Here is a 12,385-nt window from a genome sequence, read left to right as displayed (position 1 = left end):
TATTAGATCTGAAATAAAGGAAAATATGGTGAATAAAACAAACCCTAATTGGTTCGCTATAAGATACTTTAGAACAAGTGTTAAAAAAAAGATACTTTCCAACTATAACCTAATCTCATTCCATATAAGTTCATTAATAATTAGGGTGACAGTCTCACATTTAGTTTTCAATATTTATATTTATTTATGTATTTTTTCGTGAATTTTTTTTCATCTTATAGAAGTCATCTATTACAACGATTTGACTTTTAAACAACTACTGAATAAATGGCTATAATTAGATGTTTACAAAACTATTCCGTAGTTTTAAATCATTGAAAAATAAAAGATTTTAATGTTCAATGTTTTATATATGTTGGTAAACATAATCATCAAATTGTTGCTAAGAAAGCGAATGAAGTATATTTTAGAGTACATTCCTCCTGAAGGATTTACACAAGAGCTAAATTAACCAGTATTACGAGGAACTTGAACTCAAACAAACCTTTGCGATATAGTTAATTCAATTTTGCATAATGAAGTGTTTGTTCAAAGCAAATTTAAGTCTTGATTTTATGTTTAGGGAACATTTTTCTTATACTACTCCTAATATTTATATGGATCATTTATATTTTATTGACACTTTTTCGAGTTCAAAACTTTTAAATTACTTTTATTCTTTAGAAAAAAATATATGAATGCGGATATGGGGCGAACAACACTTAACAATGAAAGACTTGTAATTTAGGCTTCGTTTGGTTGCATTAGGGAAATGGAAACCCATAGGAACTTATAATTCATGAGAAGTTAATATTCCTAGAAAATGCTAAAATCATGTTTGGTTGATATGATGGAAATTGCATTTCCCATGAATTAACTTCCTATGTTTTGTTTGGTTAACCTTCTGTAATTCTCATATGTTAAATTCTACCCTAACTACTTTTTCAATATTTTGAGGGTAAAATTGTAATATTATCTAAACATACACAAGGAAATTTTGTTTGACCAAGGTATAGTGGGGGAATTAAATTCCCATATTTTGAAGGAATATTCATTTATCAAGGAAATTCAACTTCCCACGTACTTCATTACTTTGTATATGTTAACCAAACAACTATGCATATACTCACTTCTCATAAACTTCTATTTTCACCATTAGTAAAGTGTAATCAAACACGGCCTGAAGAACATTTTCCTCCCTTTTTCATTTCTAGATGAAACTAAAATAAAACCATTTCTGTGAATCTGTCTTCAAAAATAAAATCGTTTCTCTCTCCTGTTCTTCCCCGATATCCCGAAACTCTGATTTACCCCCAATCCCCAAATTCTAGGGTTTGAGACTTCCAAAATTAAACCACCCCAGTAAAATGTTACCTCAAAATCCCAATTTATCATTTCCAATTCTCTCTCTCCTCTTAATCTCCTTCACCCAAATCGTAAAATCCGATACCCAATCTTCCATCATTCAATTACCCACCAATAATTTCGTCAGTGATTCTAATTTATGCTCAACAGAAGAATCTTCTGGAAAATCTTGCCCGATTAAATGTTTTCGACCCGACCCGGTTTGCGGCGAAAATGGTGTTACTTACTGGTGCGGTTGCGCTGATGCTCACTGTGCGGGTACTCGGGTCGTAAAATCTGGGTATTGTGAAGTGCAAAGTGGTGGATCGGGTCAAGCTTTTCTGTTGGTTCATTTGATTTGGCTTATTGTTTTAGGGTTTTCTGTTCTTTGTGGTTTGCTTTGAGATTTTGAGTGGATTCTTTTGTAATAGTACATTTTTTAAGAAGGGATTGTTGTTATATGTAATTGAGAAAATGGGGTTGTAATTTTTATTTTTCATAGGGGATTATTGATTTTTGTGTGTATTCAATTATTCATTTGTGAATCTAATATTGTAATGTAACTGGAATTTGACAAATTTATATTGGAAATTAATTATACTAGTATATTGTTTGATTTTTTTGTTTGTAGTACGAAGTATATTGATTTTTTCCATGGTAATCTTGTGTAATTGTTGCATTTGGCAAAAATTTCTATGAAAATATTGTCTGATTTACCTGCTGTTCAACGGTTGCATTTTAGTAGTGCTGTTTTGGACTGGTGTTGAACTGTTGATAGAGTTGCACTGAGGTGGTAGAGATGGAGAGGGTTGCAATGCTGGAATGATTGATGTCGAATGACCCAACTTCTGTTCTATGTTGGAATGGTGCACCTCACAGCTGAAAGTCTGAAACTCTAGCTGGTGCAGAGTCCGTTTTGGCAGCGATCAGGGAGTGAGTTCGGGGGTGTGCAGCGAGTTGCTGCTGTTTAGTAGCCACCTGAATTTCGTTTCCTTGAAGAGCATTAGAATCCTTATGTCAGCTATATTCACAATGATTATAGAACAAAACATTAGGTTAAAACTAAACTACTAACAAAAATCATTTAATGCAGTGGCCGGCCATCCTGCAACATGTACATGTAACATGGTCCAGTTACTTGGCTAATTGAGTTCATCTTTGCGGCATCTGAAGTTAATAACACAGGCTGAATGAGTGAAAGCTTGATGTAAAAGGTTGTCTTTCAGACAAAGTAATCCCCCTAATCGATATGATGCAATTTTTCCGGCATTTCTGTAGAACATAAACCATAAATACAGGAACTAACTTGATGCTAAAAATGTGCAGGACTAGAGGAGTAAAACAACCATTATTGCACCCCCACAAACCCTCACTAAGGACCATGACAGAAGATGTTCGAGCTGTTGTATTGCAAAGTTGGAAAAGCTATGAGCAACTTATGCAGGAATTCATGGAAAAATCTTGGTAAACTTCAACTTTGGTTTTTGAAGAAAACTGAGATACTAACCTTTAAACTTCCTAAAATAAACATTGAATTGTATGACCAACAATAGATTAAACTTTCCAGATTACAATCTAAAATGTTAATCACGAATAATGGTACACAATGCTAATGGTCTTGCCAATGGTATAGATGTCAGCAGAAATTAAACTGCAAAAGTTACACTCAAACAATCTAATACTCCCTCCGTCCTTTATTTACATGCCTATTTCTAACATTTATTACTCACATAAAAAAGAGAAATAGGCATGTTAATAAGGGACAGAGGGAGTAAGTGGTTAAGGAAATGATGTTTAATATATGTTATTCCAAACAATAAGTGGTCATACTCTAACTACAAAAATAGCTAATGAACATCAAACAAGCACCAGTGGTCTAGTGGTAGAATAGTACCCTGCCACGGTACAGACCCGGGTTCGATTCCCGGCTGGTGCAAAAAACCAAGCAGTGATGAAATTTACACATTATGTGGCCCTAAGGGTTCGCCACAACTTCAGATCTACCTGAAGACACAAAATGTGCATCTGAGCTTTGTTGTTTTTATTTTTGGCACATCTTACATAAGTTTGCTGAACATCTGTTGAATGTTGGCCTGTTGAAGTATTGAGTAATTTTTTTTTTTTTCTTGCATTAGAAACAGTAGAAGTTTGAGGTCAAGCTATAGCCAATCAGTGCAATGCTGCTTCATGATGGTATGGAGGGGCTAGGAGTCAGTGCGCGGCATAGCAATTTTGGCTGGTGCAGAGTCCTTATGGGAAGCGTTCAGGAAAGCGAGTGAGGTGCAGCCTCAAGTAATTAAGGTGTTGCTGCTATTTGGTAGCCATCTGAACCTCGTTTTATCTTGGGCCAGCTAATTAAACAACTAACTGAAATCACTAATGCAGTGCCATCCTGTAGCATGGTTAATTGGGTCCATCTTTGCAGCATCTGAAGTTAATATGACAGTTTCATATTACACACAAATGACACAGTAAATAAACGAGTGTAAATGGTTGTCTTTTGGACAAGGTAATCTCCCTAATGATAAGAATCATAAGGATAAGATGCAATTTTTCAGGCAATTCTGGAGAACATAAAACATAAATTCGGGAACTAACTCAATGCCAAAAATGGGCAGGACTGTAGTAAAAACAACCTTTGTTACACACCCATGAACCCTCACTAAAGAAGCATATAGAAGTGGTTCGAGTGGTTAAACTTCAACTATGGTATTTAAAGGTTCTAACTGGAAAACTTCCTATACCAAACATTAATTCTACCACCAACCGTTGAAAAAAATAACTTCCAATTCATAATCTAAAATGATTTAACACTAATAAGACCACGTTACGCAACAGAAGGGAAGAAACGCAGCATATAATGAAGTGCTGTTAGAATATATACTCAGTATACTCTGTTAATAATGCATACATTAAACAAGCACCAGTGGTCTAGTGGTAGAATAGTACCCTGCCACGGTACAGACCCGGGTTCGATTCCCGGCTGGTGCAAAAAGGAAGCAGTGATGAAATTTACACATTATGTGGCCCTAAGGGTTCGCCACTATTTCAGATCTACCTGAAGAAGCAAACTGTGCATTTGAGCTTAGTTGTTTTTTTTTTTTTTTTTTTTTTTTTTTTTGTGGCCAGAGCTTACATTAGTTTGCTGAACATCTGTTGACTGTTGCAGTTTTGAATAGATTCTTTTTCTCGCATTAGAATTAGTTACACTTTGTTTGAATAGAAGAAAATGGAAGGAAAAGAGGAGAAGAGAAAGGAAGGGGGCCAAACTCTCTTATTTGGGTAAAGGATTCGGGGAAGGAAGGGAAAGGGGAGAGAGGGATCCATTTTCCCTCTCCCGGCCCTTTAATGAACATAATCCCTCCAAAATTGGAGAAATTTGGAGGGAAATGGAATTCACCTCCCTCCTCCCTTTCTTTCCCCTTCCCTTCCTCCTATTTCCCTCCCCTTCCTTTCCTTCCTTATTTGTTATCCAAACAAAGCGTTAAAGTTTTAGATCAAGCTAATGCAGTGCAATGCCGCTTCCAGATGGTATGGAGGGGCTAGGAGTCAGTACACAGGATAGCAATTTTGTCTGGTGCAGTCCTTATGGGCAGTGTTCAGGGAAGCCAGTGAGGTGCAGCCTCAAATAATTAAGGTGTGCAGCAAGTTGCTGTGTTTGTTAGCCACCTGAACCTTGTATTCTTAGAGAGCATTAGAAAATAGAAACCTTAGGCCAGATAAATGGTTAATTGAGTCCGTCTTTGCAGCATCTGAAGTTAATATGACAGCTTCGTATCACTCTGTCACACACAAATGACGCAATAAATAAACGGTGTAAAAGGCTGTCTTTTAGACTAGGTAATCTCCATCCCCCTAATGATAAGAATCATAAGATGCAATTTTTCAGGCAATGCTGGAGAACATAAAACATAAATTCAGGAACTAACTCGATGCTAAAAATGTACAGGACTATAGTAAAACAACAATTATTGCTTACCCACGAACCGTCACTAAGAAGCATACAGAAGAGATTCAAGCTGTTACACACTGAGTATGAAAAGCTATGTGCAACTTATGCAGGAATGATGGGTGGTAAACTTCAACTCTGGTTTTTAAAGGTGCTAATCGGAAACTTCTTACATTAAACATATTCCTAAGACCAATCATAAAAAAAAAAAAAAAAAAAAAAAAAAAAAAAAAAAAAATCCATATCATAATTTAAAATGTTAATCATGAATCCTAGGACCATGTTACGCAAACAAAAGGGCAGAAAACACAACATATTATGAGCTGTGGAGTGTCTATTGGAAGATAACTATATAACTTCAATGTAGACCTCTATGTTCTTAGGTGGTGGATATATCATGAGAGCTAACATTACCCTCTCATAAATTACTCGAATCACTAATCACCTAACAAACCATCTAAAGTTCATCAAATCCTCATCAAAATCTTCCAATTCAATTCACAGTTTCACATAATCCCATAATATAGTTTCAGTTTGTGTATTTTTCACGGTAATTAAGGAATGAAAGGAGACAGTGAATGAAGTACATTAAAAAGATAAAAGTATAATCATTAGCAAAAGTTAGAGAGAAAATTAACTTTGTGGACATACCGTTATGTACAAAAAAAGTTATCAAACATTCAACAAGCACCAGTGGTCTAGTGGTAGAATAGTACCCTGCCACGGTACAGACCCGGGTTCGATTCCCGGCTGGTGCAAAAAACAAGTTGTGATGAAAATTGCACATATTGTGGCCCATGGGTTCGCCATTCTCTTCAGATCACCTGAAGAACTAAACTGTGCAGCTGAGCTTGACACCTTTTTAGTTTTCATTTTTATTTGGCACAGCTCACATTAGCTAGTTTGCTGAACATGTTACAGACCTTACAGTCTTGACTAGATTTTGTTTTCTGGTATGGAGGGGCTAGGAGTCAGTGTGCGGGATAGCAATCGCGCCTTGTTAGCTGCTATAAAAAGGACACCGTGATTGTGAAATGAAACGAAGAAGAATCAATTCATGCGGTAGTACATAGAACAGAATGCGCTTAACATTTGTACAATGAGCATCATACACATTTTTGTATAGGATTATATTGCTAGAATGCGTCTAATTAATATATCATACACAAAACTGTTAAGTAATAATCATATCTCCTTGTTAATAGCTGTAGTTATCTTCTTTCCTTAATTATAGCCTCTGTTTTCATTCTTTATTGACTATTATTCACGGTCAATCATATTTTAGGTTGTTACTGATTTCTAGCCTTAATTGTAGGCTTTACCGTAGCTTAGTTTCCTTTGGTAGGTTATTTGCTTTCTCTATATATAGTTGTAAATACTTACTTTGCTATTCAATACAAAATGTATACAAACTCTAATAAAAACGTGCTACTAAAATGATTTTCATAAATCAAATTCTGAAGCTATTACAGAATTATGCCCCAAGAAAGCAAAACTTTATTAATACATCAGTTAGGAAAAAAAAAAAAAACAAAGTCATACATAGTTGAACAAGTTACGAGTACAAAATCATGAATCCCTTTAGTGATTAACAGCACGGCAAGATCTTCTAATCTCTCCTTGATTTCCAGTAAGAACGCCGACTCTTCCCAAGTTAACCATAGCAGAGCCAAATCTATTGACGAAGTAATCAGGGGAATAGGCTAATTTTTTCACAATGCTGTTAGTAAGCGGAGACCTTCCTATGTTAGCATCAATCTCAAGCTTTCCTTGGTTTACCAATAGTTGCTTGTAGTAGCCATTGTCAAAGTGATAATGTTTTTTCGGATTGTACTCAAAGTAAACCTTGTTGTCAGCACCACTACCGTCTTTTGGACACATTTTCTTCAATGCGTATAGCATACCGGTATGCATCCTCGGGTCTGGCTTACCGGTGTTGTGGAAATTGTATAAACGGTGGTCAAATTTTTCACAGTGTGTGAATCCAACAGTATGTCCACCTGTATGATTGACGTTGTTATAAGCTAAATTGTATAGTCTATATAGATATTAAAATAGCATAAAGTCCATAAAATGTAACAATTTTACTTTTTTAGGTGAAATTTAAAATGCATACCTAAAAGAACAACAAAGTCTTCCTTGCTAAGTCCTCTTGAAGCAAATAGATGGACAGCGTCGCGCACTGGCAAGTTCTCTGATGGAAGATTAGCAAGGGCTTCTTCTACTTGTGAAACAACACCATCTCGTCGCCCTGTCTCTACGTAATACCATTTACCTCCAGCCTACATTGCAACTTTTTTGATTAGTTTGAGATATATATATCAAGTACATATTTGTACTAAATACTAATTAATGATGGTAAACAAATTTTGTACAAATTTGTGAGTATACCAAATGATCAAATTGAGTTTATGAAATATACTTACCAAAAAGACAGCACTTCTAGCAGCCATATTAAGTACATCAGCACAAGAGACAACTCCGGGACAAACTTTCTCTACGGCTGCCTTTGCAGCATCCACAACATTAAAACCCCTTAGGCTTGAGTTTGGTTTTGCTGTTTTCTCCGATTTTGGCCCATCAAGTAGGACTGATGCATCACATCCCTATATTTAACAAATAATCAAAACCACAAAAAGTATTAATTAGCTAATAATGATACTAAATTGATAACATCTAGCTCATTATCAAATTTACTTACCCTAACAATGCAATCATGAAACTGTAATCGGATGAGACCAGCAACAATAGTTGGATCCTTAACGAATTCAGCCTTAACTGCGCTGAAAATAATTTCTTCAACGTTGTGACCCCAACATTTATCGCTGTAGTATCCGATAGACAATTGACCATAACATTGGCTAACAAGGGTTACTAGAACGACCCCTAGGGCTAAGGCTACCGAAGGAGAGGTACACCTCATTTTCTCGAACTAGCTAGCTTGTTTAACGAAAGTACTTAATTAATTATGTTGAAGTGATGATGAGAATTGCTAAGAAACTCTCCTTTATATATATAGTGAACCTAATGTTTGTTTAAATTAAGGGATAATGAATTAACAACTAGACTTACTAGTTAACTTGCATGTTAGGGTGTATTATTTGTTGCTTATAATTGCAATCATATATACATGCATGTCATGAACGTTATGTCTACGTGAAGAAATTAATATTTAATAGCCTCATTATGCTATGATTATGGCTTTAATTTGGCTAAATAATCTTCATAAAGATTTTTTTTTGGCTTACATTCAACATTATGCCAATCATATGATTGACACATACATACCATATAAGATATAACAGACATGCTTCTTGACTTTACGAGTTTTTTGACTTGGATTAATATGACGCTAATTAATTACAAGTCAAATTATAATCCTAGATTACTTATTTACAAATTGGTGGAGGTGGGAGGTTTAAGGCACATGCAATTGTGACAAATTGATGCGACTTTGTACGTATATAATATGGTTTCTATGTCACGCTAATAAAATGGTAGGTACATGAAGATGACGATGAAGCATCAAACAATTATTAGTTTGTACTTTGAATGTTTCAAACCTAACATATATGATCTGTTAAGGATGTCTTCCATTTGAATTTGATGCTTTTTAATTAAAGATTCACATTTGGCCCATGGGCCAATAACATCGGCCGTTACATCTTGCCATGAAGTTGCCAAAATTAGTACTCTCTCCGTTTCATAATGTTAGTCCCATATGGAATTAATCACATAAAATAATATGTTTATATGGCATTAATTTAATATGGTGTACATAATTTAAATTTTCTTAATGAAAGAACACTGAGTTTATCGAGTAGAGACCTAATAAACCAAGTTCAAGGCTTCAAGTTGCTTGCAAGCGAACACATACAAGTACATTTAATTTGATTAGCACTCTAAGCATGCATCCTATAATATAAAACAAACTCTATAGTCCATGTAATATATTTCTCAAAAAGGCATACTATATTACTATAACATAATAAAAAATTTAAAAAATGGTTCAAATTATGGTTTGAATTAAAGCTCATCCTGATGATGATGGTGATGAGAGAAGGTCTCCTTCATGATGTCCGCAGTCTTGTGCACCGCCTCGCCAACCATCTCCGCCGCGGTTTTTGCAGAATCCTCCATCATCATTTTTGTTTTCTCTAAACTCTCCTCAGCTGCTTCTATTACCTTGCTCTTTTCCCTTTCATCTGCTATATTGGCTTCAACAATAGGGAGCCCTAGATCACCGTCTCTCCTAAACACCAAACAAAATTGTGAATAAATAAATTAGGTAATAACGAACCATTAAGAAAATAACCTGATGTAAGTTAAAATACATTGTCATTATAAAAGAAGAGAGGATGACCAATATATAAGGTAGTAGGCTACTCCTATCATTAATCGATTTAAAACAGATTCTTGTTAGGTTTATATGTAGTCAGACTCTCCTTCATCATAATGGGCTTATACTTTTACAAACCTCTTCGTCATAAGCTAACCATTATTATCATTTTGTTTGTCATGTGCTTACATTGAGGTTGAATGAAAATTTAGTTTGGTTGACAAGTGATACAAATTAGCTACGCTATCAAAGAGAGTATGCATAGTAACTTTTAATTTTACATGGCATGATGCTGTTAGTGGGCTAGTAGCGTCATTTATTTGGCAAAATTTCACCAAAAAATTGTTGCAATTGTTAGAACGAATACTTAAATTAAGAGATTAATTATAGAAAAATACCAAATCAAACGATAGTAACAAACTGATATATGTTCACTATCAATGCGTAATAATACTATACTTTATTTTGATTTACACAAACTTTTATAGGTTACTTACTCGCTCAGGGGCTACTAAGTCGGTCATGGGTTACTCACTCGCTCAGGGGTTATTAAGTCGGTCAGGGATTATTCACTTGCTCAGGGGTTACTTGATCGGGGGTTACTCACTCGGTTAGGGGTTACTAAGTCAGTTACGAGTTACTCACTCGGTCAGGGATTACTAAGTCGGTTACGGGTTACTCGGTCGGTCAGGGGTTACTCGTCGATAAGGGTTCCTCGGTGTATGTCGGCATGGCCGGCCCTTACCATGTGCAGCCGACACAGGGCTTGAGGCCCATATTAGTTGAAATGGTTATATACTTTGTAGTGTGCTTTAATAATACATGAGGTTGTTTAGCTCAATGGCCAGGTTATGCGCTTGTGTTTTGTTGCTGGAGAGGTCTTTTTTATTTTTTGGCATTTATTTTTTCTTTTACATAGACAATTTTTAATATGCTCATTGGTAGTATATATATATATATTTGATTTTTTCCTCAAAAAAAAAGTATATATTTGATTTTTGTATTTGACAAATATTTTGTATCAATCTAGAAGTGTCACAAATAAAAATTTGGGAAAAAAACTTAATTGTGTACACTCAACTAATATTAAAATTTATCTTGGAAAGAAATTTGTATTCATAAGACATCGGATCAAATTGCATTTAAATATCATATTATGTCGTGAATCTCCTACATCAAATAATATTTTTTATAAAATTAAGCATTTTATCTGTGTTTAATATTTTCATTTTGACATGATGATTTAAAAGGAAGGTCTAATCATATCTTAATTGCACAGGAGATCCATAATGGGCTCCGTAATGATTGGAATGGCTCTGTGTGTCAGCTGGCCACACGGTGTGATCAGCCGCACACAAAAGTTGTTTGATTTATTACAAATACACGTGAAAAAACAACTTCATACTCCGTAGTATATGCATATTGGTAATTTCATTTGACTAACTAAACAAGCACTTAATCGGCACAACCGTACAACTTAATTTAAAGTCTAAGAATAGTAATCGTGGTACTCAAAACTTGAGATTAAATTTTCATCTACGATATATAAATCAAAAAAGACGATATGATGCAAAGTAAGGGACTTACTCGATATGCTGAGAAGAAGGCCAAAAGAGGTAGAATCGTTCCGGAATAGGCGGCAGGTTGAACTTGTTCCAGTAATGGCATCCTCGACTAGTAAAACAATGCAACTGTCCTAATTTTTCTTGTAATGGAGAATTAGTGAGATAATATAATACGAAACATAGTACCATTGCTATTACAATTATTCTCCAAGTTGAAACTTTAGCCATTTATCCTAATTTGATTACAAGAACAACAAACATAATTTAATACAAGTAAATTATTACTCGTATGAATTTAACATACTCTTTTGTTTGGTATTTTATTATCAGCTCAATTGATTATGATGAGCTAGATCGTGATGGATTAGTGTTTAGGATAATTTTAAATAAAGCTTTTTTATTTTTGTTGCTACTAATTACACTGACACGTGGAATGAACTTTCCTTAAAGGTGACGTGTTTTCATGCATATAGATTTGATCAAATGTAACGTGGCTTCTTCTCCACATTCCATCGATTGATGTACGAACGAGTAGTATTTTTCGTCTTTTTCACTACTTTTCTTGTATTTTTTTTATAGTTTTTTCACCATATAGCGCTGAGTTTTAATTTAATACACCGTATATCACCAAAAACTTTCTAATTCACCATGTATCACTGAGTTTAACATAAATGTCACAACATGTCATTTTCTGTTAGTTCTGTTAGTTATTAACGTTAACTGTGACATGTGACAGCATTTAAGTGGTTCTTATTTTAAATTAATTAATTATTTAAAAAAAATATTTAAAAAAACTAAAAAAAAAAATCCCACCACCCCAAGCCCAGCCAGTCAGCCATCCTCCCCGCCCCCAGCTTGCCTTCCAACCTACCGTCGGTGCCCAAACTCCCCTTCCCCTACGCCGGCGCCGCCCCTCACCCTAGCCACGACCCTTGAAAACCACCACCACTCCTGAAAATCCATCCACAACCCCCACCACAACAATTGAAAACCACCCACAACCTATAAAACCAACCACCACTCCCAAAAATCTACCTACAACCCCCGAAACCCTTTCAACCACACCAAAACCCACCCACGAGAAGAATCGACCAGGTTAGAGGAGTGAAAAGTACAAAAAATTGGGTCTTTTGTTGGAGCTAGGGAGTGATTTCGTGGATTAGGGTTTGACCGGTGGCACGATGGGGGAAGGCAGAGGGTCGAGGTAAG

At 35.3% G+C, this 12,385-nt stretch overlaps 2 protein-coding genes and 3 non-coding genes across 5 annotated transcripts; 3 read left to right on the top strand and 2 right to left on the bottom strand.

The window, feature by feature from the left end:
• Positions 1 to 3,188: 3,188 nt before the first annotated feature.
• Positions 3,189 to 3,259, top strand: TRNAG-GCC. Its single transcript has one exon. It is a non-coding gene; the product is annotated as a tRNA-Gly (tRNA).
• A 984-nt stretch (positions 3,260 to 4,243) lies between these two features.
• On the top strand, positions 4,244 to 4,314 carry TRNAG-GCC. The gene has a single exon. It is a non-coding gene; the product is annotated as a tRNA-Gly (tRNA).
• A 1,645-nt stretch (positions 4,315 to 5,959) lies between these two features.
• TRNAG-GCC lies at positions 5,960 to 6,030 on the top strand. The gene has a single exon. It is a non-coding gene; the product is annotated as a tRNA-Gly (tRNA).
• Positions 6,031 to 6,749: 719 nt separating this feature from the next.
• On the bottom strand, positions 6,750 to 8,268 carry LOC110687968 (peroxidase 60-like). The gene is made up of 4 exons (XM_021864624.1): positions 7,974 to 8,268; positions 7,699 to 7,878; positions 7,389 to 7,554; positions 6,750 to 7,272 (listed from the first exon to the last, which is right to left on the bottom strand). Exons 1-4 carry the CDS (start codon positions 8,193 to 8,195, stop codon positions 6,854 to 6,856), a joined length of 987 nt encoding a protein of 328 aa, XP_021720316.1. The 5' UTR covers positions 8,196 to 8,268; the 3' UTR covers positions 6,750 to 6,853.
• An 839-nt stretch (positions 8,269 to 9,107) lies between these two features.
• Positions 9,108 to 12,260, bottom strand: LOC110687606. Its single transcript, XM_021864246.1, has 2 exons — positions 11,199 to 12,260; positions 9,108 to 9,524 (listed from the first exon to the last, which is right to left on the bottom strand). The coding sequence occupies exons 1-2, from the start codon at positions 11,402 to 11,404 to the stop codon at positions 9,299 to 9,301; spliced, it is 432 nt and encodes a 143-aa protein (XP_021719938.1). The 5' UTR covers positions 11,405 to 12,260; the 3' UTR covers positions 9,108 to 9,298.
• Positions 12,261 to 12,385: the final 125 nt, after the last annotated feature.

This window comes from Chenopodium quinoa, unplaced genomic scaffold, assembly GCF_001683475.1.
Source record: "Chenopodium quinoa cultivar QQ74 unplaced genomic scaffold, ASM168347v1, whole genome shotgun sequence".
In the NCBI taxonomy this organism is placed as follows: Eukaryota; Viridiplantae; Streptophyta; class Magnoliopsida; order Caryophyllales; family Amaranthaceae; genus Chenopodium; species Chenopodium quinoa.
Note: the sequence above shows the minus strand (reverse complement) of the source record. Positions and strands in the feature narration are given on the sequence as shown.

Excerpts from the sequence above, each read along its gene's own strand:
- LOC110687968 (XM_021864624.1), bottom strand. The coding sequence starts at position 8,195 with ATGAGGTGTACCTCTCCTTCGGTAGCCTTAGCCCTAGGGGTCGTTCTA. Across the intron at positions 7,879-7,973 it reads TTCATGATTGCATTGTTAGG|GGATGTGATGCATCAGTCCT; the intron begins GTAAGTAAATTT and ends TGTTAAATATAG. Across the intron at positions 7,555-7,698 it reads CTAGAAGTGCTGTCTTTTTG|GCTGGAGGTAAATGGTATTA; the intron begins GTAAGTATATTT and ends GTTGCAATGTAG.
- LOC110687606 (XM_021864246.1), bottom strand. The coding sequence starts at position 11,404 with ATGGCTAAAGTTTCAACTTGGAGAATAATTGTAATAGCAATGGTACTA. Across the intron at positions 9,525-11,198 it reads CCTTCTTCTCAGCATATCGA|GAGAGACGGTGATCTAGGGC; the intron begins GTAAGTCCCTTA and ends TTTGGTGTTTAG.